Source organism: Pyricularia oryzae, chromosome 2 (assembly GCF_000002495.2).
Source record: "Pyricularia oryzae 70-15 chromosome 2, whole genome shotgun sequence".
In the NCBI taxonomy this organism is placed as follows: Eukaryota; Fungi; Ascomycota; class Sordariomycetes; order Magnaporthales; family Pyriculariaceae; genus Pyricularia; species Pyricularia oryzae.
In genome coordinates this window covers 7667873-7690502 of record NC_017850.1, presented here as the reverse complement: position 1 = coordinate 7690502, position 22630 = coordinate 7667873, and the positions used below count along the sequence as shown (strand labels likewise).

Below are 22630 nucleotides of genomic sequence, written 5' to 3'. Positions count from 1 at the left end.
CTTGCTGGCATGAGTCTGCTATAAACACGGAGCTTGTCTTCTTGGAGTGTCACAGTTGGGAATAGCCAGATAACAGCACGATTAGCATCACTTATTACATCATTACCCCCATAATAACTCCATTTCATCCAGTTCTAAAGTTATATAGTAATAGCTCCCAGGGGTCATACCCATAGCCCCGCCACTTTCAAGCTAGCCAAGCAGACCAGAAGACCACATGAGAACCTTACACGGCAAAGTATTCACGAGGAGCCGGCCATACGAGAAGGACAAGTCGGCGGTCCTCATTTTTTTTTGGGATGCTGAAGGACCAACCCCACTCATATATGCGCCACCGGTCTTGTCTCCGATGCATGGTAGACAACAGGGATCCGCTACTTGCCCAGCAATCACCTTGCGAATCTCTGACAATGTTCGCCGGGGCGAGACTGCAACCTGGTGCTGTGAGGTCTGCCACGGGCTGTATCAGAGCCTCTAGATCCAGGGTTATGTGGCTCGGGAACCTTTACGCCTCTAGAACTAAATCAGGCCGTCACTACAACACTTTGTCAGTTGCAAACCCATATTCCATGGGGGAAGCCCGAAGCTGGAGCTATACGTTTGAGGCCCGCGATTTCCGCAAGGATGGTGAATTCCGGAGAGTCCCAGCTTTCGCGATTCTTGAGGAGAAAAGGTGGACATGTTATAAGAAGTAGGTTGCATTAGCCAAACGCTTGGGGATACTTGAAGAATAAGGCCCTATGTAGGAATGCTAAATGACATTATACCAAGCATCACGAGTGTTTGTCCTCGTGCAATGTCAGGAAACATCGTTCACAATACCCAAGTCTAAAGTGTTCGTCAGTAAATGTTCACAACTCCATATGTAACCTGCAGAAGTGGAAAAGACAGAGTTCATCGGCATCAACTACGCCCTCAGGTAGGTGGCATTCCCTGTGGCGACGCCCCCATCCTATTCAGAGGGCTGACGGTAGAGCTGTGCGTGCTGGAAGGCACAACAACGAACTCATAGTCCGGGTTATGCCGCCACATCGATGTGACAGGAGGCAGCTCGGGCGGCATGACTGTGCTCCGGTCCTCCATTTCGTGCGCCCACCGCTGCGACTCCATCTCGTGCGGCACCGCCGTGCTGGCCTGACTAAAGTGCCGCTCCGCAGGCCACGCCGCACCGGCCGCCGCGGCGCCTGCAAGCGTCTTGTCCCCGCTGTCTCCTTCCTTTGACGCATCACCGCCGCGGCCGTTACCCTTCCTCCTCTTGCGCAGCACGAACCATGCTCCGGCCATTACCAAGGCCACTCCGAGAATGACACCGACGACAAGACCAGCGATCCGGCCGGTCGCTAACCCGTCGTTCGCTGGTCCGCTCGTCGCCAGCCCGCCCGTCGGCGATGTTGTGCTGGCCGGGCTATCGACCCGGGCGCAGGGCGAGGGGGGCATCTCGACGGCCCAACCTTCATACTCGGCGAGGGTAGCGTCCGGGCTGGCGCAGCCGAACCCAAAGGTGTTGTTGGCGAGGCGGATCGAAATGCCCTTCAGCCCGGGCAGGCAGCAGAAGCCGCCAATCTCAAAGGTGCCGTTGATGGCCCATTGGGACCATTCTGACGTCGGGCACTACGTGACAAAAGAGGGGGCGCAGGTTTGCGTTGCGCTGCTCGTTTAGGGTCATTTCTTTGACACTACAGTGCACCTGGGGACAGTCGCTTGGGAGGGACAGCACGCCGCGGATGGAGATCGTGGCAAGCGAGACAAAATAAAGGCATACCTTGGGTTTCTCGAGTACCCGCGGGACGCAGTCCTCGCCCGGTAGGCAGCAGTAGCACCCGAAATAGTCGTCGGCACCGCGGCACTCGAGGTCTGGCGGGCAGCATCTCAATTGAACACCCGTACCGCAGGGTTTGGAGGCCTTGGCTGGACAGTGGCCCGGGCTCGGGACACGCAGAGACCAGCCGCCGACGTAGCCGCAACTGTCTGGTTGTGCAGCCCAGACGTTGAAGATGGCAAGTGGATCGCTGGGCTGAGGGTGAGAGAATCGGTCATCCATTGCCGATTGACCCGCGATTAACCTAGGGTATTGGAGAGGATCAATCCTAGCTAAGAAGGGCAGATGGGGGAAGCCCCGAACACATGTGTTATGTGGGGAGGCGTGATTGATAAGGTCGTGCAGGCGGTTTGGTGTTGCCTATTTGCACCCTCGCCTAGACACGTAACCAAGCTGGCACAGTTAGGCATTTGGAGGCCTGTAGTTGGGTCGGTCCCGGAGTGTGGTTGTACAAGGTCATGGAACCTTCTCAGCTGGCCCCGCGCGTTTGCCAGTAAGATGGGTGATTGTCCATCGGAGCCATGTGAATGGCCTGACAGATTGCATAGACCGCCGCGCCTCATTTTACCGCGTGAGGCAGCGGCACAACACGAAGGACACTGGAGCTGTTTGCGCAGATGGTGCCCAGAAGACTTGTTATCGACGGCGATTGGCGACAGAGGGTTGCAGTGATGCCGGCAAGATTGATGTGTGTGTGTGTGTGTGGACCGACCATCTCCAACCTTGAAAGACATGGGAGGCGAACGAGCGTTGTAGGTTTTATATGCTATAAAACCCGGGAATGTAATCAGGAAATGGGACACGCATGGAGTAGGCCGCTAAATCACACCATACAACATGCCATAGGGTATAGACAGAGGCGGTTATGAATGGCGAAGAGAAAGAAGAAGAATCAAAAAGAGCGGTAGGGAGTAGCAGCTAGGAGAAAAAATACATACAAGCTCGAGAAGTCGGCAGAATTGAAATGCAAAAAAGAAAAAAAAACTGCAGAGAAATTCAAAAGGAATTTGTCAAAAGGAATGTGGTACCGTAGTTGACTACGGCGGGAGTCGAACCCGCGTCTGCTGCTAACGGACAGTGCAGGACACTTTGGAAGGCAGCAATAATGACCGTTATACCACGTAGCCGCTTGTTGTTGCTTTAGTAAGCAACCCATGTGCTTATACAGCGTGAGCTGTGGTCAGGTATGCCTCAGTTGAGGACAACATACTTACCCACCTTATACCTACTTTGTCAGTTGCACAGCTCGAAATTGCAACAGCCTGTTTAATTCTTGTTTGTTGCCCAATGCGGCATGCTCTAGAATGCTACAGACTCAGGGTTATCCCGGCTAGTCGTTTGGACCCTTTGGGTGTCCCGAAAAGATCCGTAATTGCCTCATCGTCAGCTTACGAGGCCCACGAGTTGACCTGAACAAAAATGCTACCATGTCCGGATCAACGGATCCGTATCAGCAATTTCGACGTACCGCTAGATCTCAAGACGACCTGTGTCTAATCAATCTCAAACAAGGCCAAGATACGGTAGCCACGTGCTGCAAGGATGTTGCGAGTCAAGACGCGATAGAATGGTCCCTGAGATGAAAGAAAAAATCGCCAAGCCCGGCATGCGACATCGTATATAGCAGGGTCTGGGCTTGTCTAGACGTCGGTAATAACGTACGTAGCTGAGATGCTCCGGACGGGCTGGCCATCTCGACTCGACCTGTCGATAACGGTCCGGAGATAGCCTGCACGGGCATAAACGCGTCCGATTTCGGTTACCATCAGGCGGCATGTCGTTGCCGGGTTTTGATAGAAGGAGGGGGACCACCTGACAACCCTTTGAAGAAAGAACTCGAGCCGATCCGCGGGGCTTGGCCGGCGTCCGGTTGCACATCATCGCGGAGTCGGACAACTACAAATTCACGCAAACGGGAGATGTAGCCCAAATGCCCTCGAGCCCCGATATCTTGTCAAGACGTGCGTTGTGATCGCTCCAAACTAGTCCATACACAGCAATCATCGTCGTCCCCGACGTCGGGTAATAAGACGAGAGAGGGATAAGTGTGGGGATAAGGTCAATTAGACTTTTGCTCGCACGGGGAGCGGGAGGTCGAAGGTGGGTGTTCTTGCGTCCGGCAAGCCATAGGGCCGATTGTCTCCTGAATTTGTTGTAATGATGATCATCGTTTCGGTGTATACCACCAGCTCACATACATCATCGTAGACCAGACCCCCAAGACCCCATCAAGGTGCCAAAGGGGGGTCATGACCAGGATATACCAACATCCGGTCAAAGACCCTGCAAGACGTACGCAAGTAAGTAATAGTGCGCCAGAAATCTTCGGGCTCGAGTCATCAACCCTGTGTTCATTTTGTCCTGGTTACATTGAACGCCGGTAACTGTATGCACGAGGCCAACACGAGGAAGCCGAAACGACGCGCCTGAACGAGTCCCTTGAAATTGCTATACTGCGCCCAAAATAGGTGACGATGAAGACATAAATGCAGAAGCGAGAGGCGGCAGGGTATCACTGCAAGTCAAACAATAACGAGAGGTTCCGATGGGTAAATACGATCGCGGCAGAAACACCAAAAAAAGACGTGCAGCGTGAAAATAGCAGAGGGACAAGCAAGCGATAGAAACAGTAGATCTTCTTCTCCTCTCCCCAACCTCCATTAAGCAGTAACGCGATAACGATCGTTATATGGGTATCTCTTTCAACTGCACACCCTCCTTCCCAATCTTTCCCTTGTTTCTTTTCTTTCCCTATATTTAAAACCATGCCGTGAGAAGCAGAAAAAAAGAACCGTATGCTTTGTAAGGAAAATAACGATGATAATCATAAAAATGACAAAGAAAAATTTGTACCGAACATCAAACAAAGAGAGAAAATATGGAAATGAGACGCTCGAGAAATATGACAGGGAAAACCGTAGATACCATCAGGTACCGGTAAACCAAATGAAATGAGAAAAGCCGTAACTCCAGGAAAGAAATTTATGACATGATAAAATCGGGACAAAGAAAAGGAGCCCATTCCAATGCTATGTACGAATCCGGTACATTGGCTTTGTAACTTCAATAGTTGTCCATGCATTGAGTGGGTAGCGCCACTCAGCCAACCGTTCAGTCAGGATTAGCGATGAACAGCCTGCCAGCGCTTCCCGTCAACGTCATGGTCCTCTCATCGACGCTGCCTCTCCTCTTGAGCTCGTCGACGGTCTTGACGCTCTTCTCCCTGGTCAGGGCAGCGTTCTGCGCGCTGTTCTTGGCCCGGTTCTGCGCTGCCATGTCAGGGACCGCGTCGGCACGTTCTGCACTGCTGCCGCTGGCAAAGCTGCGAGTTTCGTCGGCGGGATAATTCGTAGAGGCCATGGTCGACATGCGCGACTGCTCGTTTTCCACAAGACTCCCAGTCCGCTCCGGGGTATCGCCTGGAGACCAACGCCGGCCGGCGGCGCTGCCCATTGATCCGAGGCGACCAGAGGTCCGGTACGTGAGGCTCCCACCTGGTTGGGATTGCTGATGCCGCAGACGTCCCGAGGCCGTGCTGGAGCGCCCTGAGCTGCCTGTCCGACGGTGGTGCTGCATATTCCTCGACATCGGGCCGTTGTAGTCATCTTCGTCACTGTCTTCGCCCTCGACTTCAGTGGCACTCAACCGCAGCGGCACGCCACCAACGCCTGCGGCGTAGTTATTATCGGGCGTGTAGCCTACCACACCTGGCTTGCCATGATGGCGAATCTTGGCGCCGACCTTTCCGCCAACGGATGACAGACCAGTTGCGGTGCGGCCTGTTCCCTGACCACCTCCGCTGTATGATACGCCGTCACTGTCGACCCTTCGGCCGCCGTTCATTTCCACCGCGGCGCGCATCTTGGCGGCGCGCTGGGCTGCTGCCATTCGGGGGTCTTCTGGTTGTGCACGATCGGACCAAACTGTCGCCTTTTGTTTCCTGAGCAGGGCGACGTAGGAGCTCCCGCTATATTGTGAAATGCTGGCAGCGCCACCAGAGCGATTGGAGGCGGTACGATGCAAGTCCGTCATTGTAGGCGAGGTGCGGTAGGCGGCTGGCGGGGCCATGGTGGAGGAAGAGGAAGAAATTGCCGAGTTGAAGGTGTTGACGCTGGGGGAGCGCCGCGACGACATGGTCGGGTGGTACTGATGTTGGCCCGGTTGGGCCAGGTGCACCTGCATTGTTGGAATTTGCTGGTATTGTTGTTGATTGTTATAAGGGTTACTTTGAGGCAGGACGTTTGAGGACGAAGTCCGCGACCGCGAATGGCTGTACACTGGCTCAAGGGGACGCTGTCGCCCGCCGACGCGAGACTCTAGCATCGTCCAAGAAGCGAGCGGGCGCGAGAAAAAAAAAAAAGAGGTAGGGGGCGCCTCGAGGGCCGGGCCTTAATAATGGTTGTGTGGCCTCTACCCTGTGGAATGTGGGATACGGGTTTTGCAAAATGTCGGGATCAATGCTGCGGGAGCAGAGGGAAGCTCGCAACGCCCAAGGCGGGGAGGGCTCGTTGAGGAAGGACCTGCCCTGTTTCGGTTTTGTCGGTTAGAACCTGATTTGGGCCGGGTCGCTGACTTTCTGCTGTGCGTGCCGTGCCTGGCGCGGGCGGGCTGCTAACTACTGCTACCACTACTGCAAACTGCACACTCCCACCGCACTGCCCGTGCGTGCCTTGTTGCGCGTGCAGGGAGCGTTACCGTCTGGTGCCACCCGCCGGGCCATGCGAAACAACCTCTTGCAGTGCCTGGACGGTCGGGAACGGGGTTGAGATGGATAACCTTGGCAGATCGAAACACAAAAATATTAAAAAATGACTGACCTAGCCTTGGAATGTTTACGACCGTATTCCTGATTGGTCGGGCCGCTGACTACAGCTGAGTAGGGAGTCAAGGCAAGGCGAAGGAAGGACTCGTGGCAGGGCGGTAAGAGAATAAAAAAAAATACCTCCAGGCCCGCCCGTGGAGCTTTTGGTGATGGTGTGCAATGAGTTAGGTGGTATGTGTGGAAAAGTCGAAGGACCAAATGGTGGGCATGAAGAGGTAGGTAAATGGTCTGAGCTTTCTTATGGCTTGGTCTCCTCCATGTCCTGGGCTTCGAGTTGAACCTAGCGCTTGGTGGAATTTGTTGCTTGCTTGTGGTGGTCAGAACTCTTTTGTGTTGCGCTGTCGGTCGGGTTGTGTCTTTCTTGCTTTTTCCCCTCCTAGGAAGTCGACTTGACAGGGGTGGGTTCCTTCAGGCACAACTGGGTTCACGGCCAGAAAGTGGAGCTTGGTGAGATCGTGGTGGACTGAGAATTCGTGATTGGATGGGTTGGCGCTACGCAATTGACCGAGCTTCGACGGCGATCTTTTCTCGTCTGCAAGGTCACATTGACGAAAGAGAGAGAAAATCGAAGACAGGAAAAATCGAAATATTCCAGGGACTAGCCTAGCCGATAGTCAAGACAGTCACACCTGGTCAGAAAAAGGTATTTTGGCTCCGAGTAATGTTAACGTTGCTTTGCTTTCGGCTGGCCGTGTGTAACGCAATGCGACTGACTGTACCGTAGGACAGGAGGTGAGGCGGTATGTGCTTATGAGTGAATAGACAGCTCGGCTCCCCGGGACCAACGAGATGGTTCAATGTATGTAATTTCTTCTAAACCAAAAACCTGGAACTAGGACTACAGTAGAAAAATTCCAAGGAGCGATATAGGGCCTGGAAAAATTCCACGGGCCCGGATGTGCTTTTTAAAACCGCCAGGCTTGCAGCCACGAGGCTAGGGGAACAGCCATTCACTTGCCGCGAGTGTTTGATGCTTGCCCCAAAGAACTGGCCGATGATGTGATGACCCAATACGTGAGCTGTGTTATTGCCCAGAACTCGGTGGAGTAACAACGCCGGCATCTCCATTTCCCCTCAGCTCCGCAGGGCTTGATTACTGGCTACCAGTGTGTTCTCGGGACAAGGGGGAAAAGATAAATAAAAACAAAACGAAAAACGCCGATCGTCAGTGAGTTTGAACCAAACCTACTGCTTACAGTGTAAACATGTCGGCAATCATACGTAACATTGACTTTGAATTGACTAATCGCATCACCGCGAAACGTGTCCAGGGCTGAGTGTGTAGATTGACCTTGAATGGGCCCCATCAAACGACAGACAGCTGGGATTAGCCAAGCGGACACAAAGTTGCGCGACCGACGGTGCCGAGACTAAGTTAGGTGACTCCCTAATCAAACCAAGGACCTTGAAGCGAACAACCAAACAGTCCGCCGCAAGCTTCGGCAGCGGCCGGACCTGTGAGCTTCATGTAGTAATACTCTATTCTCGTGAAAAGTCTCTCCCAACAAGGTGCCAACTTCAGCCCCCGGAAGGCGCCTGGAAAATGGCAGGCGGAGTGGAATAAAATGACACCTAAAGAAAACCCTGCGACTAACAGGCTTGGAAGAAACAGGCAACGACCGCCACACGCTCTCGGCTGCAATCGTGCCGACGGGAGCTGGCGTTGCTAGCCCAGTTCATGGCGTCAATTTTGCTGCTTTTATTGGCATTCGTGTACTTACGCTAGCCTGTCGAGGCCTCCCGTTCAAAGCCCCGTTGGGTCATTTACCTCGTGATATGATATCCATGATGCCTTACGATTTATCTAGTAGGTAGTAGGAATATTCTCTAGAAAATCCCACCAAGGGTATAGGTAGAAACGTACGTGGTACAGATTGCTCAAGATCTACTTGGATGGATTGTTCGCACCGCGATTTTGTCTTGGACTCGGTCTTAGTTCCGGAAAAGGGTTTTTTTTTTTTTTTTACACAGGTTGTTCAAGCTTGTTAGCGAATAAGAGATGGCTGCACAGATTTGGCCAAGGCAGACGGGCTCGCTTGGATCGATGCAGGCGAGACATTTCCCGTCTACACACACCACTATCTGCATCTGATAAGTCGTCCTCTCGAGGCGTTGTCAACACTAACGGACCAGATTGGGTTCACGGGATTTTATGGAGGATGTACTAGTAGAGTTAGTGGTCCGCCTGAAGTTGCTTGCTGTCGACCGTTGAACGTATGAGCATCTAATAATTGCGAACTCGAAGACGGAAGACCTAATGCGGCGGCGCAACCCTACAAGACGGAACCTTAATGACGAGCAACTAATATCTACGAATACAAAACAAACTTGATTGACTGTGGCTGCATCTAAACCTTGTCCACCGGTCACTGCGATAAGCAAAAGCGAAGGAGAGAAAAAAAGAATACCCCGAGAGATCAGACCGGATTGAGGTTCAAGCCGCATTGGAAAGGATGCACCTCGGCGGTTCAGCTGCATTCTGGGCTTGCACACCCGCCATAAGTTTAGTCGGCTAATGCCCCTCTCCTCCACCTTGACTGCTGCACACCTCAACGCCCCCGCATCAACAAAGGTTACAGCCATTTACAGACGTGGTAATGTCTTGTATCTCTACTGCGAGGCATCTTCTAGCGTGACATGGAAAATATGGATGGCAATCCACAAAGACCGTCACGGTAGGTCTGCAGATTGTTGGGGATATTTTGAGGCTATTGATCTTTATTAATCCAAGTCATTCCATTCCGCGCAGTTCTCCAAGCCGGTCGATTGTATCCGGCCCTTTTACTTTGTCATGACTCTTTCATTCTTTCACTCATTCTCCTCCTCCAGTGGCCAGCAGCCCTAGCAATCGGCAAATGTCAGTGCTACAAAGCCCCCTAGGCAAGCCTTAGGTAGGCACCAATGTACGAGGCACGGTACGCTGCTGCGCGTAGAATAAAATCCAATCCCAACAGCCCTTGGCGACGAGGATTTTCGTTTTTGGTGGAGGATAGGTGGGGGCCACTAGCTAGACCGATAACGTCACTCTCAGGAGGATGAAGAAAAAAGATGGACTTTTCCTCCTCCATTCTTATCATGGTGTTGCCATATGGGGAAACAAAAGGACCCGTCGAGCCGTCCAGTCGTCGCATTGATTGACAGCTCACACCCCCCCAGCGAGATCTCGATCGAGCCTTTCCCGAGTGCGATGTTTAAAGCCTGCAGCATTGCGGGCTCATGCTCGTGCCTTGGAAATGTGTCGATGCAGTGCGTCCTTTACATTATACCGGTGCCTTGGAACTCGGGACGTACAACTGTCGAAAGAAGAATGTAGGGCGACCAAAAATCAAAACGCCGCAGAAGAAAGATAATCCAAAATCTGGGTCCAAAATCAAGGTTTTGGGCTGACATGCAATCCTGGAGCAGAGTGACCAGGGATCTGTTCATGCGAAAGCCCGCACCTGTCTGCAGGCTACTACCACATAGGGTTGAGGCTTCGATAGAAATGGGAAGGTATGGAATGTACCTACCTAGCTATTAATCAATTTGTACCATTAGCCTTCTATATCTGGTAGGCGGCAGAAACTGCCGAAGCACTCGTTGTATCACGGACGCAAATTACAATATGAAATGATGTATTTGTTGCGAGATAGGTCTCAGGTCGCACATACATCTCGTCACATGGCCAATTGAGCTAGGTGCGGAAATGTTGGCACTCCCGTGTCTTTTTGTTACGTGCAACCCCCGAGTTGAGCTCACCGCCGGTTGTGCCTGAGATGGAATTGATTAGGTACTTCGCTTCAGTTGCGATGCGGCTCGTAAGACCGGCCCGGCCACACCACAGGGTAAGGTAGGGGCGACGATGGCAGTTTGCATCAGCTTTCCCTCTCAACCCTCTACAGTGAACTACCTCCCTGCCGTGCAATTTTGAGCCAACTCCCATGACCGGCACGGAAATTCCGGTCTTGAAAGTGGGAGGGGATTTCAAGGACAAGCAATTGAAATTTTCTTGCGAGCGGCGAACTCGGTCGTGGAGCACGCAGTAAGGGGCAAATCATACCAAGTCGATCACGGTCCAATCCAGGTTGCGTGCACGCATGCCAAAACCTGGCTGGGCAACCGTCATCTGTAAATACGTATACGGCATCTAATCCAATCCACAAACAGATTCCAAGCCCCGAGGCAAATGTCATGCTCACGCCGAGAGCTTGGGTCGGCACACGGCAATACTCATCTTCCGGGCTTGTCCGACAGCCATCTTTCTGTCACTGCACAATACCATATACCACAGTCCGACTGTACGTACAGCACCAATATCTTCAACTCCCACGTGCCCACCCATCTTACGTAAGTGCGCAATCCCACGTTACCCCACCAACTCCACAATTTCATCCCTGGCAGGCCTGCCCTATTCGCCGTCGCTTGGTCACGTCACTCGTGTGCTCAGAAACTCCATCTGGACAAGCTCTTCCATGATAGCTTCGGTGCATCGCCAGCGATAACGAGACAACGGGCTCATTGTATTGCTGGCAGTCAAGCGCAACCATTTCCATCATTGTTTGGTCGCCTGCCGACGGATGCTCTCACGCATACTCGAGACTCTCTCCTTCGAAATCCGACGCTTACCTTCAAAGTCAGATCCTTAATCCTAGGAACGCGTTGGAATTGACAGCGCCGCACAGTCTATTGCAAGGCCCTAGTCAAACTGGCGGCAGCTGCACAGACCCTGCATCTCGCGGCCCGTAGCCTCAAGAGGCCAACAAGGGAAGACGAACCACTCGACGCATAATAAGCCCTTTGACCAGACGATTTCTTTGCGATGTCAGGCCCGCGGACAAGAAAGCAGGCCGCCAGGGAGGCTGCCGCCGGCGAGCACGCGCCCACTTCCAACGGTGACAGCGGCGCGAATGCCCAGGAGCTATTGGTGAAGAAGGATGAATTCGTGGAGAATGAAAACATATTCGCCTTTTGGCCAAATATAATCGGTAAGTCTTGCCGCAACTCATCTCCGAGATAAAGATTCCATCCAGCTGACGAAGCATGTCTTGCGGTATCCAGGCTACATCCGGGTCGTGCTCGCGCTCATCTCCCTCTACTACATGCCACTGCACCCCCGGACCTGCACGTTGCTGTACAGCATCTCATGCCTCCTCGATGCGCTGGACGGCTACTTGGCGCGGCTCTTTGAGCAGTCGACGCGCTTCGGCGCCGTCCTCGACATGGTGACGGACCGTTGCACGACGGCGTGCATGCTGGTGTTCCTGTCCTCGGCGTTTCCCCGCTGGGCCATTGTGTTCCAGGGCCTTATCTCGCTCGACTTTGCAAGCCACTACATCCACATGTACACAACGCTGGCGATGGGAGGTTCGGGCCAAAGCCACAAGAATGTTGACAGGTCGCGAAGCTGGATTTTGAACCAGTACTACACGAACAAGGTAAGATTCAGGAAACTATGACGGATTAGGGCTGCGTGGTGGCGCACACTGCTGACAGCCTTCACAGGTCGTGCTTTTCGTTTTCTGTTTCCTAAACGAAGCTTTCTTCATTGCTCTGTACCTCCTCTCGTTCTCGAGCCCGCTACTGTCGCCCACCTTGCTGGGACAGGTTCCTCCTGGCGCGGCCGAGGAGATTCTCAAGGGCAACCGTGAGGTAGATTCGTCTCTGTTGGGGCAAATATTCAAAAACCCCTACAGCGCTGGCGCTTTGGAGCTCGCGCGCGCGAACAAGATGGTATGCTCCTTTTCGTCTTGCGTATTATCATCTCTTACCTAGGAGTACTTGCTGACTTTTGGCGACTCCAGGACTCCACCATCCCGTGGATTGTTGCTATCGTCAGCTTCCCCGTCATGTTGGGCAAGCAGTTCATCAACGTTGTACAATTTATCAAGGCCAGCAAATGGCTGGCAGAGGGTGACTTGGAGGCCAGGAGGGCACAGGGTCTTCCGCGCCCCAAAAAGACGATATAATGTTTTGTGATAAGGTAGATCGAGCTCGATTCGCTTTTGTTGCGTCTGAGAGCAAGGACAACAAGAACACATTTCAGGTGGAAACTAGATTATGTACACTCTAGGATGGGCTGACATGATTTGGATGGGGTTTCCACAACATAGATACTCAAGAGTCTGGAGGGAGCGTTTGAAGGGGGTTGAGGTAAAAGGTACCGGTTACTAGGGCACATTCGTCCGCTTGCCTGGCGAGTATGGAGATGGCAGAAAGCATCTATTACAATGTATTGAGTGAGCATTTCAAAAGCCTTGCACGGTAGTTTTAGGTTTTGAACAAGTGGGGAATGAGAGCATCAAAGTGCCGGTTCGGCTGACACCAGCGATACCTGGTGATATTGATAGAACAGACTAGGGCGTTGCTTCCCCACAGCCGATATTTGGCGTCTAATATACATGGTACTATATTTGTTGACGTATAGAATCTGCCTGTGGTATTAAACTCGTAAACCTGGTGAGTCGAGACTACCGGTGCTGTGAGATATGCGAGCGGGGATTTGCATCCATATCAGCATGTAGTCAAGTTTGCTTAGATAGAATCTTCTTCTTCGTTTCCTTGCAGTAGCCAGTATCCCAAAGTTTTGGGGCCATTAGAACGGTGTTCCCTTCCAATCTTTGGGATCGGGATCTTCCGAAACGTTGATTGAACTCATAAGGTTGATTGAGCTCTTCCACTCGAGATCGATATACACAGGTTCTCGTGCCAAGGTTGGAGCATCAATGTAAAGTCGAATGATATCGTAAGTAAGTCACGGCGGCCACACATGGGATCACTGATATAAATCGCAACAGTGATATGCCCCAAGGTCCGTACTTTGCGCTATAACACATCCCATTCCATGATCTGGCCGCCTAATTAGCCTACCACAAGGACTAACAACCCGTCGGGACGTCGATTGAACTACAGGCTCTTCGACACTTACTCCCGAAAGCTGTGTAGATAAGAGGCAACATAAGAAAGCATCACAACACATATTGGAGGGGGAGGGCTTCAATGAGGCACTGCAAAAAGTCAGTCTACAAGAATTATTACCTATCAGGCCTCCAGGATCGTGAATTTTAAGGAGATACTGGCGACATCCAGACCAAGCTCCAGCGGTGGCAGCCTTTGGCAAACATAACAGTGAGGTTGCAGATTGTGTTCGGGCGGGCAATTATCTTCAAAGAAATATATGTACTTGTATGAGAACTGCAACCTGGCAACCCTTCAACCCAGGAGAGGCCTGTGCGAAAGAAGATTCGAAGCCATGGGCGGATAATCGCGTCAATTAAGCGTCTGAACAAAAAGTATCACGCCTAGAGTTCTGAGCCAGAGAACACTAGGTTCGTCAGGTGTTCCCTTTTTTTCGCCTCAACTTTACCATGTTCTTTTGACAGGCAGGCGGCCGATTCCTAAAAGGGAGACTCCGACAACTCTAGCAAACAGTCATTGATCGATCGGCTGCGAGCCCCACATCAAGGTTTTGACGCAATACCGAACCACACATTTGTGCCGAACCTTGTGATCGGATGAGACTTTTTTGTCGTTGAGCGGTGTACCCATCAGCAGCAGCTCAGATCAGCACAGAGACTGAAAGGCCAAGACAAAAGTCGCTGCGACTCTGCAATCTGAGATTGAACAAAACAGAAAGTCCGCCATGGCGGAGTCTATTGTCGGATTAGAGCGCCGTCTTTCCGGCGGCAGCTCTTGGTGAAATTAGGAACCTGATCGGATGGAGTGGTAAACCGATGTTTTGCCGCTGCGGTCTAGCCTTTTTTGGTTCCAGCAGAGGGGCCTCTGGATCAATCTCGACTAACTTCGCACCTCAGGCTGCAGAGTGCCATACGGTAAGCCCATCAATCCTAGGACGCGGGGGAAGGGCGGTGGAGACCCCGCTGGTTCTCCAGGCGGTTGGGGAAGTCGCAGCCACCTGAAATGAGGGTTTTTTTTTTGTGAATTTGGGTGTTGATGATGTGCCGGGGTTGCAAGCAGCCAAGACTTTTGCGAGATCCATTGGTGCATCCAGCATGACGTGGGTGAAGTTTTTGTATTTAAGACTTGATTGAACGTCAATTTCGATGCCTGGCACACGTTAATCCCGATTACAGGACTGTGCCATTCTCAGTCTGCGCCGCTTATCTACCTAGGTACTCTGTCGCAAGTAAATGATGGCTACAAACACCTCCACTGAGCTCCAGGAGCTCCCGCCACATCAGCAGTTTGCGAACGAAGCGAACCAGAATGGCGTCAATGGCATCAATGGAGATGCCAATGATGGCTGGGGAAAAGGTGTCCGCCTCGGGGACAATGTAATGAAGAACGGAACCCCGCCCGGCGATAACCCATCACGCATAAGCAGCGAATCGCTGGCCGAACGGGACCAGGATCTCCCGCATCCCACGACGACTACTGAAGTGCTGCAGCGTTGGAACCACCCGCGCAGCAACATTGCGCGCCTCGCGGCCGCCTTTTGGGCCTTCATCGTTGCGGGCGCCAACGACGCCGCATACGGCCCTCTTATCCCTTACCTGGAGGAGTACTACAACCTGAGCTACCTCGTCGTGTCGCTTGTGTTCCTGTCGCCCTTTATCGGCTACACCTTGTCGGCGCTCTGCAACAACTATGTGCACTTGTGGTGGGGCCAGCGTGGCGTCGCGCTCATCTCCCCCTCGGCACACCTGGCCGCCTACATCATCATCGCCTGCCACCCGCCGTACCCGGTGCTGGTCGTTGCCTTCAGCCTGGCCGGGTTCGGCAACGGGCTCGTCGACGCGGCCTGGAACGCCTGGATCGGTAACATGGCGCGCGCCGACGAGATCCTGGGCTTTTTGCACGGCTTCTACGGCGTCGGCGCCGTCGTCTCCCCCTTGATCGCCACCAGCATGATCACCCGCCTCGGTCAGCCCTGGTGGGCATACTACTACCTCATGATCGGGCTCGCGGGGATCGAGCTGGTCACGTCGGCGGCCGCGTTTTGGCCCCAGAACGCACAGGCGTACCGCGACTCGCTCTCGCGCAGCGCCGGCGTCGGGGAGCCGCAGAAGGGTGCGCTGCGGGAGGTGCTGTTCAAGAAGGGCTACGCGAGGGTGGCTTGGCTGATTTCCATTTTCCTCTTGTGCTATGTCGGCGCAGAGGTTGCGATTGGCGGCTGGATCGTCAAGTTCATGATGGAGATTCGGAATGCGCCGGGATTCGAGAGCGGAATGTCTGCTATGGGTTTCTGGCTGGGGCTGGTTGTTGGAAGGGTTATTCTGGGCTTCGTGACGCCAAAGCTGGGAGTCAAGTTGGCCGTGACAGTGTGTTTTTTTCTTCTCAATTCCGTAACGTGTCCGGTTGTTTGCTTGTTTGGAACTGACACCAATTCATACACTCGCAGATTTACCTCATCCCAGTCATGGCGTTGCAGCTCGTCTTTTGGCTGGTGCCGCAGTTCTACGTCTCGGTTGTGGCTGTCGCGCTGCAGGGTTTCTTCATTGGCCCGCTATTCCCGGCAGCAATTGTGGTGGCGACCAAGCTGCTGCCGAAGCATTTGCACGTGAGCGCCATTGGATTCGCAGCTGCGTTTGGCGGCTCTGGTGCCGCGGTGCTCCCGTTTGCCATCGGAGCCATTGCACAGGCCAAGGGCGTTTGGGTTTTGCAGCCCATCATCCTTGCACTTTTTGCTGTCCTGCTACTGCTGTGGCTCTGCCTGCCCAGGTTGAACAAGAAGAGGGACTGAGAAATGTGCCGGAGAAACTGAAATCGTACCAATAGGGGCTGATTGGTTTTCCTTCTTTTATTGATTGATGGTGCAGGTACGGTACCGTGTTTTTTGAACGTGGTAAACTCGTATTTCTGGAGCAGACGTGGCACTCATTTGTTTGCTCGAAATTGTTTCAATGTTTTTGTTGTCACATCGCTCGGGGCTGTGTGATGGAGACATTGCGCGTGAGTAAGGTGCAAGTTGCATCCAGTGACAAATCCACCAGTTTCGCTAGCATTGCAGTCAAGGGTATCAGGAGGCCTACATTTCTCCTGAAAAGAGCTGGGCAGGTTTGATAAATCGCCTGCAGACCTCTGTAATTTAATCAGTCGCAATAACACTTGGAACCTTCGCAGTCGGCCGATTGAATCGGAAAACAATCTCTTGGAAAACCTTGTTGGTGATTCCAACAGCTGCCAAGATTCTTTCGTCTTAAAATAACAGCCCCGCTTTTAAACGAGGCACATCGTCGTGTTGACGTTTTGCAATGGAGCCGCGTCATCCCTTCCCACAGGGCGAGAGGCGTCTTGCTGAGGGAATGGCCGGGTTTATCTCAGGCGCCTCCACGCTAATCTTACAAGGTTGGGCCGGTACCAGTTCAGTTGGATTTGACATTGTGATCCCCGCCGGACTGTCGACCAGTTGGCATAGATTTTGGAGCCGTTTGGTGAAATTTTCGCCCCGTTAAAAACAGGTTGTCCCGAGACAGTCCCCTCCCCCTGAACGTTCATCATGCCGTAGCGCGTCTGCTTGAGTTGCACTGTGTACCGATCCTGCCCTCTCCCAGTTTGAGGTTCATTTTCTAGAGGACCAACCTTACTCAGGACTTGTCTGATCAGGACGGGTTGCCCAGTGTGAAATATTTTGGGATCAGATGACTAAGGTAGTCTGGACCTAATGTGTCGGTCGATGCGAACCCACCGAAAGTGTGAGAGGTAGAAATCCCGTTTCCAGTTCCCTTTCGTCCCTTCTTTTGCTCTTTCAACTCCATTCCATCCTTTCTACGTACTGTTTACTGCAATCAAAAGTCGACATTCGTTGGACTTACTTTTAATCGGTTGATTTCTTCCTTTGTCCACCTCTTCACGTCCCTCGTTAAGTTTCTTTTTTTCGCAAAAAGAATACTCAATTCCAGCCCCTGCCGGCAACAAGCATTCCCCAGGGCAGCCAAGACTATCCGGTAGTTACTTCCCGCATTGGCGCCAAGAGAATTGACCCCATTCACACGCCCAGACCCAGCCCAATCTAAAGGGTCAAGTCGCTCTGTGCTACCTGGTATACAGCCCACCACAATCATTTCAACACTTCCAAAATGAGTTTCATTAAACTCGCCAAGGCGCTGGGCGTCTTGCAACTAGTATCTGCTGCAGCTGCAGCGACCGAGCCCGTCACGGCCAAAGGTCAGTACCTGTTCTTCAAGAATGGGACGCAGTTCTACATTCGCGGCGTGGCGTACCAGCAGGGCGTCAACGTCAATGGCCAGGGCGACGCGACGTCGGCAAACATCAACGACCCGCTCGCAGACGAAGCCAGCTGCAAACGAGACGCTCCCCTGCTCAGCAAGCTCGGCACCAACGTCATTCGTGTCTACGCGATCGACCCCAAGAAGGACCATACCGCCTGCATGAAGATCCTCGACAATGCTGGTATTTACGTTATTGCCGATCTCAGCGCCCCGGACATTTCGGTAGAGCGCGACTCGCCCTCTTGGGATGTGTCGCTGCTAGCCAGGTACACGGGCGTCATTGACAACCTGTCCAAGTTCGAGAACACGCTCGGCTTCTTCGCCGGTAACGAGGTCACCAACAACGCCACCAACACCCAGGCCTCAGCTTTCGTCAAGGCGGCGGTGCGTGACTCCAAGGCATACATCAAGAGCAAGAACCTGGGTCGTTGGTTAGGTGTTGGATACGCCACCAACGACGACTCTGGCACTAGGGACAATCTCGCCAACTACTTCAACTGCGGAAAGCCGGAAGACTCGGTTGACTTCTGGGGCTACAACATCTACGAGTGGTGCGGCAAGAGCACCTTCCAGTCCAGTGGCTACGAGGAGAGGACCAAGTTCTTCCAGGACTACTCCGTTCCCGTCTTCTTCTCCGAGTATGGTTGCCAGAACCCCGGCGGTGCCGCCGCGCGTATCTTCCAGGAGACTGGAGTTCTTTACAGCAACGACATGAACAAGGTCTGGTCTGGCGGTATCGTCTACGAATACTTTGAGGAGCAGAATGACTATGGTATGTCAACTTCGACCTCGTACTTCCACTCCACCAAGAGTTTGGAAACTAGAAATGCTAACATGTAATACCCCGACACCAGGTCTTGTCTCCCTTTCCGGCAACTCCGTCACAACTATGAAGGATTTTGGTGCTCTGGCTACCCAGATCGCCCAGTCCGGCTACCCCACCGGCACCGCCATGAACTCGTACCAGCCCAGCAACACGGCACGCCCCTGCCCTGCCATTGGTGACAAGTGGAAGGCCGCCGAGAAGCTGCCGCCGTCGCCCAACTCGACGGTCTGCTCATGCATGTACCAGTCTCTCTCTTGCGTGCCTTCAGCCAAGACCGCCTCCGATGCCAAGTCGATTGGTGCCCTCTTCGGCACCGTCTGCGGCATGGACCCCAAGGCCTGCACTGGCATTACGGCCGACGCTGCCACTGGCACTTACGGCCTCTTCTCTATGTGCAACGCCACCGAGAAGCTGGGCAACGTGCTCAACGCCTACTACAACAACCAGGGCAAGAGCTCCAGTGCCTGCGACTTCAAGGGCCAGGCCTCCGTCGTCGCCAGCCCCAAGTCCGACGGTACCTGCACCAGCGTGCTGTCGGCCGCTAGCAGCGCCGCCGCTTCTGGTGGTAGCGGCAGCGGCAGCGGCAAGAACGCCGCTGGCACTCTGAGGGTCGGCGCCGGCTGGGGCGCTGCGTTTGAGGGTGCTTTCGGCGCTGGCATCGTCGTGTTGTCGGCGGTCGTTGGTGCTGCGGCTGTTTTGATGTAGATTGAATACTGGTGAGAGGTGATCGATCGAGGCATGCGGTTTTCTGTTATATAAGTAGAAAGAGCTGTGTTCATTGTTGCGTGAATAACTATCTTTGTTTTGTCCTCAAAGTCAATTGGATTTCACACTTTAATCTTGCTTTCAGTCACCGTGTGCCTGTCACATGGGCCTCACTTTGTGATCAGTTCCCAACGAAGCGTTTGCTCCCCTTCCAGACTCAATTTTGGGCTGAAAAGTGGAGCACACACTTCCTGTGCCGTAGGCCGGCTGCCTGCTTCTTCTTCCATTCTCTCGCATCCCACTGTGAATCTTGTATTTCTCCAGTGACAGTCACCAAGAATCGCGCACAAATTCTTGGCCCAACCTCGACATCGCTCGACATTATCTTGATCACCCTTTCAAGATGGAATTGCAGCAGAAGGATGTGGAACACATCGACATCGATCCGGACGGCGACGTCCTACTGGTTCTCAAGGCACCATGCACGATTGAAAGCACTTCCACCTCGGCCGATAGCAGTGGCACGAGTGGTAGTCGAAGCAATGACGATGATACAGCTGGGAGCCAGAATAACGACGGCGATAGTAGTGACAAACAAGACAAGGACGACCACCCCTCGGAAAAAAAGCGTCGAGATCCTTGTCAGTTCCTACGCCGTAATCACCGCATCGACTGTGTTCAAATCGATGCTCCAAGGCCCTTTCAAGGAAGGCAGCGACATCGCCGAAGCCCGGAAAAGTCGGTTTTTCACTTTCCTTCACACACTTGTATTCATTGCTAACATGCTCACATCTTCAGATGGGGTCGTGTACCGCCTGGCGTTACCTGAGGACAACACCGATGCCACTCTGCTTTTCTGCAAAATTGTACACTTCAAGTCGGACATCTCAACACCGAATCTAGAGCTCATGGAGCAGCTTGCTGTGCTTTGCGACAAGTACAAGTGTCATCACATTCTACGTTTCCTCGGAAGCATGTGGCTGAACGAACATCGGCGCAATTTACAGCTGGAATCTTCGAGGAGCCGAACTTGTCAACAATTGGGCCGCCTGTTTATCTTTGCGTACGTTGCGGACATGGCGCAAGAGTTCAACGAGCTCGCCTGGGAACTTTTGCTACACAATACTGGCGGAATCAACTCATACAATAGTTGTGTGCTATTTTTGATTGACCATCCTCTGGTGCCCAAAAAGGTCATCAGTAAGATCATCCCATATATATCAAGCCACCAGTCCCTCCAGAAATATGAAGTGCCAGCTAACCAACTGTATCTCACATCTGAACAAAAGCTTACCTTGACAAGCGGCGCACACAAATAGCGAGGGAATATTTCGACGCAATGTATGGGCCTTTTAACAGAAAAGAATGGCCTCACGCCGGGACTGGCTGTGACCATGGCGAACACAAATTACAGGGCTACATTCGCCTTATGAATGACAAGAAGTGGTTTGAGAGCTAGGAGCTCTTTATTAGCCACAACTTCCATCATTTATGGTCCATTGAACCTACTTTGCGAGCGGCTACCAATGGATACATAGACCAAAACTCGGATACATGCAAAGCGGAGCCTACGATGTGCCGGGGATATTGCCGAGATTTCGAGGTACTGCCTCCTGAATTTCTTCTCCTGCAGCACATCGAGAGCTGGCAAGCTTTGGGCAAAAAGGCTTGGTATGGATGCCTTGACTGCCTTGATGGAGACGATGGCATGAAAGCATGCCGCGTCGAGCATGATGAAGACGAAAGCATGCCGCGTCGAGCATGATGGAGACGAAAGCATGTCGCGTCGAGCATGATGAAAGTGAAATCACGTCAGAAATATTTTTGTAATACGGAAAGGGGTGTCACCTTGAGTTAGCGCACAGACAAACGACAGGAGCAGATGCCGATATGCTCACGGATAGTATTTCCGGATGCATTAACACCAAACCCCTTTTTTGTGCTGTTTTTGCTGACTCAAAGGTCATTTTGTCTGATCAGCCGAACGACAAAAGGGGGCTCAACAAGCCCGACGTTTTCCTCCGTGGGTCTAAAGAGACTTGATCTGTTTAATTTGCGATGTCACTCCCACCTCTAGTTCTAGTGTTGTTTTTACATACTAAATTCCTTTGTTTACGTGTTTAGCAGATGTTGTGACTTTTACTTCGCGCCTCTCCAAAGTCTATGTTCTCAATGAAAGAGGACTGTTGGTACTACTGCTATAGCATGTTTCTATCTAGGTACGCGACCCAGGTATCAGGCTGGGTAGAAGCTGCAACTCTTTTGCTGTAGTTTCAGCCTAAGGAAATGCAAGGAACACTTTTGAGGCGACCAGGCTCAGTGATAGGCCCTGTTTCTTATATATTGTGATGCTCTGCCATCTGTGGTCGGTCTACCTTTTACAAACAAGAAACTTCAAGTACAACAACCTCCATCAATCTCGGCTGGCACATACACTTCGAACCCATCATCATGGCTGCCCAGCGTCTCGACCTGTGTCCACATGCCGATCTAGTCCTCTTAGCGTAGAAAGCCGTGCACGATGACGAAGCCAACAACCTATCCAACATTGCCGACAAAACAACCCCGATGCCACAGAGGCTCATGAACTCGCACCCGCTCTTCTATATATCACCAGCCTTCGAATGCATGCTCTACGGAAGCCTTGCAGAAAGCTCTGACTCTGCCCGTGCCAGGCGCGAGGACATTATCTACCACCTTTGCCTGCCAAGTGATGACGTCGAGACCACCGTCCTGTTTTACAACCTCCTCGATGCAGGAAGTCAATGCTTAGGGAATGCCTGACGCAGACACATTGCGATGGAGTATGTGGCCGCTGGAGAATGTATATAGATATGTTTGATCCCTACTTTGCTTCTAGCGACTACCAACGATTGCTAGTTCGAGGCAGCTAGCTTCTCCATCGTCTGTACAGGGCGTCGAATCATGGCCATGTCCATCAATATTAACTTTTGACCTTGTAGCACAGTTGACCGAGAGGCACAGGTAGCTGCATAGTCCTTTTATATGGCACCGCGAAGGCGTGAACGGGAACCGCGGCAAGCAGTCAGTACATCCACAGCAACACGAATTGGTGAACGTTTAGACACATATTCGAATGAGACCCACGACAACTTAGCCCAGCCCCTACAAGATGACGACATTGTTACGCATTGGCAAAGCTTCAAAATGGTGGCTATATAATGTAATTTTGATTTTCCCTCAAAAGATCATGGTGGGCAGGTGGATGTAACAAGACTGTGCTGTAATAGCATAGCATATCAATATGAAAGCCCAGGTACCTAGGTAGG

The 22630-nt window shown here is 52.4% G+C and overlaps 8 protein-coding genes and 1 non-coding gene across 9 annotated transcripts; 6 read left to right on the top strand and 3 right to left on the bottom strand.

Moving 5' to 3' along the window:
* Nucleotides 1-915: 915 nt before the first annotated feature.
* MGG_08366 (uncharacterized protein) lies at nt 916-2041 on the bottom strand (the record flags this gene model as incomplete). The annotated part of the gene is made up of 2 exons (XM_003715648.1): nt 916-1611; nt 1763-2041. 2 exons carry the CDS (start codon nt 2039-2041, stop codon nt 916-918), a joined length of 975 nt encoding a protein of 324 aa, XP_003715696.1.
* An 812-nt stretch (nt 2042-2853) lies between these two features.
* MGG_20044 lies at nt 2854-2946 on the bottom strand. Its single transcript has one exon. It is a non-coding gene; the product is annotated as a tRNA-Gly (tRNA).
* Nucleotides 2947-4132: 1186 nt separating this feature from the next.
* On the bottom strand, nt 4133-7627 carry MGG_08367 (uncharacterized protein). Its single transcript, XM_003715647.1, has 2 exons — nt 6637-7627; nt 4133-6344 (listed from the first exon to the last, which is right to left on the bottom strand). Exon 2 carries the CDS (start codon nt 6140-6142, stop codon nt 4931-4933), a length of 1212 nt encoding a protein of 403 aa, XP_003715695.1. The 5' UTR covers nt 6143-6344; nt 6637-7627; the 3' UTR covers nt 4133-4930.
* Nucleotides 6840-8637, top strand: MGG_15932 (uncharacterized protein; the record flags this gene model as incomplete). The annotated part of the gene is made up of 6 exons (XM_003715646.1): nt 6840-6856; nt 7054-7088; nt 7404-7440; nt 7959-8098; nt 8254-8354; nt 8623-8637. 6 exons carry the CDS (start codon nt 6840-6842, stop codon nt 8635-8637), a joined length of 345 nt encoding a protein of 114 aa, XP_003715694.1.
* Nucleotides 8638-10406: 1769 nt separating this feature from the next.
* MGG_15931 (uncharacterized protein) lies at nt 10407-10958 on the top strand (the record flags this gene model as incomplete). The annotated part of the gene is made up of 2 exons (XM_003715645.1): nt 10407-10662; nt 10788-10958. Coding segments are annotated over exons 1-2 (272 nt in total), but the record flags the coding sequence as incomplete, so codon positions are not given.
* Nucleotides 10959-11057: 99 nt separating this feature from the next.
* MGG_08368 (CDP-diacylglycerol-inositol 3-phosphatidyltransferase PIS) lies at nt 11058-13029 on the top strand. The gene is made up of 4 exons (XM_003715644.1): nt 11058-11605; nt 11679-12055; nt 12123-12350; nt 12422-13029. The coding sequence occupies exons 1-4, from the start codon at nt 11440-11442 to the stop codon at nt 12584-12586; spliced, it is 936 nt and encodes a 311-aa protein (XP_003715692.1). The 5' UTR covers nt 11058-11439; the 3' UTR covers nt 12587-13029.
* A 1514-nt stretch (nt 13030-14543) lies between these two features.
* MGG_08369 (uncharacterized protein) lies at nt 14544-16761 on the top strand. The gene is made up of 2 exons (XM_003715643.1): nt 14544-15898; nt 15979-16761. Exons 1-2 carry the CDS (start codon nt 14768-14770, stop codon nt 16318-16320), a joined length of 1473 nt encoding a protein of 490 aa, XP_003715691.1. The 5' UTR covers nt 14544-14767; the 3' UTR covers nt 16321-16761.
* A 324-nt stretch (nt 16762-17085) lies between these two features.
* On the top strand, nt 17086-19478 carry MGG_08370 (1,3-beta-glucanosyltransferase gel3). Its single transcript, XM_003715642.1, has 2 exons — nt 17086-18581; nt 18664-19478. The coding sequence occupies exons 1-2, from the start codon at nt 17657-17659 to the stop codon at nt 19338-19340; spliced, it is 1602 nt and encodes a 533-aa protein (XP_003715690.1). The 5' UTR covers nt 17086-17656; the 3' UTR covers nt 19341-19478.
* Nucleotides 19479-19743: 265 nt separating this feature from the next.
* On the top strand, nt 19744-20890 carry MGG_08371 (uncharacterized protein; the record flags this gene model as incomplete). The annotated part of the gene is made up of 3 exons (XM_003715641.1): nt 19744-19981; nt 20139-20540; nt 20630-20890. The coding sequence occupies 3 exons, from the start codon at nt 19744-19746 to the stop codon at nt 20797-20799; spliced, it is 810 nt and encodes a 269-aa protein (XP_003715689.1). The 3' UTR covers nt 20800-20890.
* Between the last annotated feature and the right edge of the window lie 1740 nt (nt 20891-22630).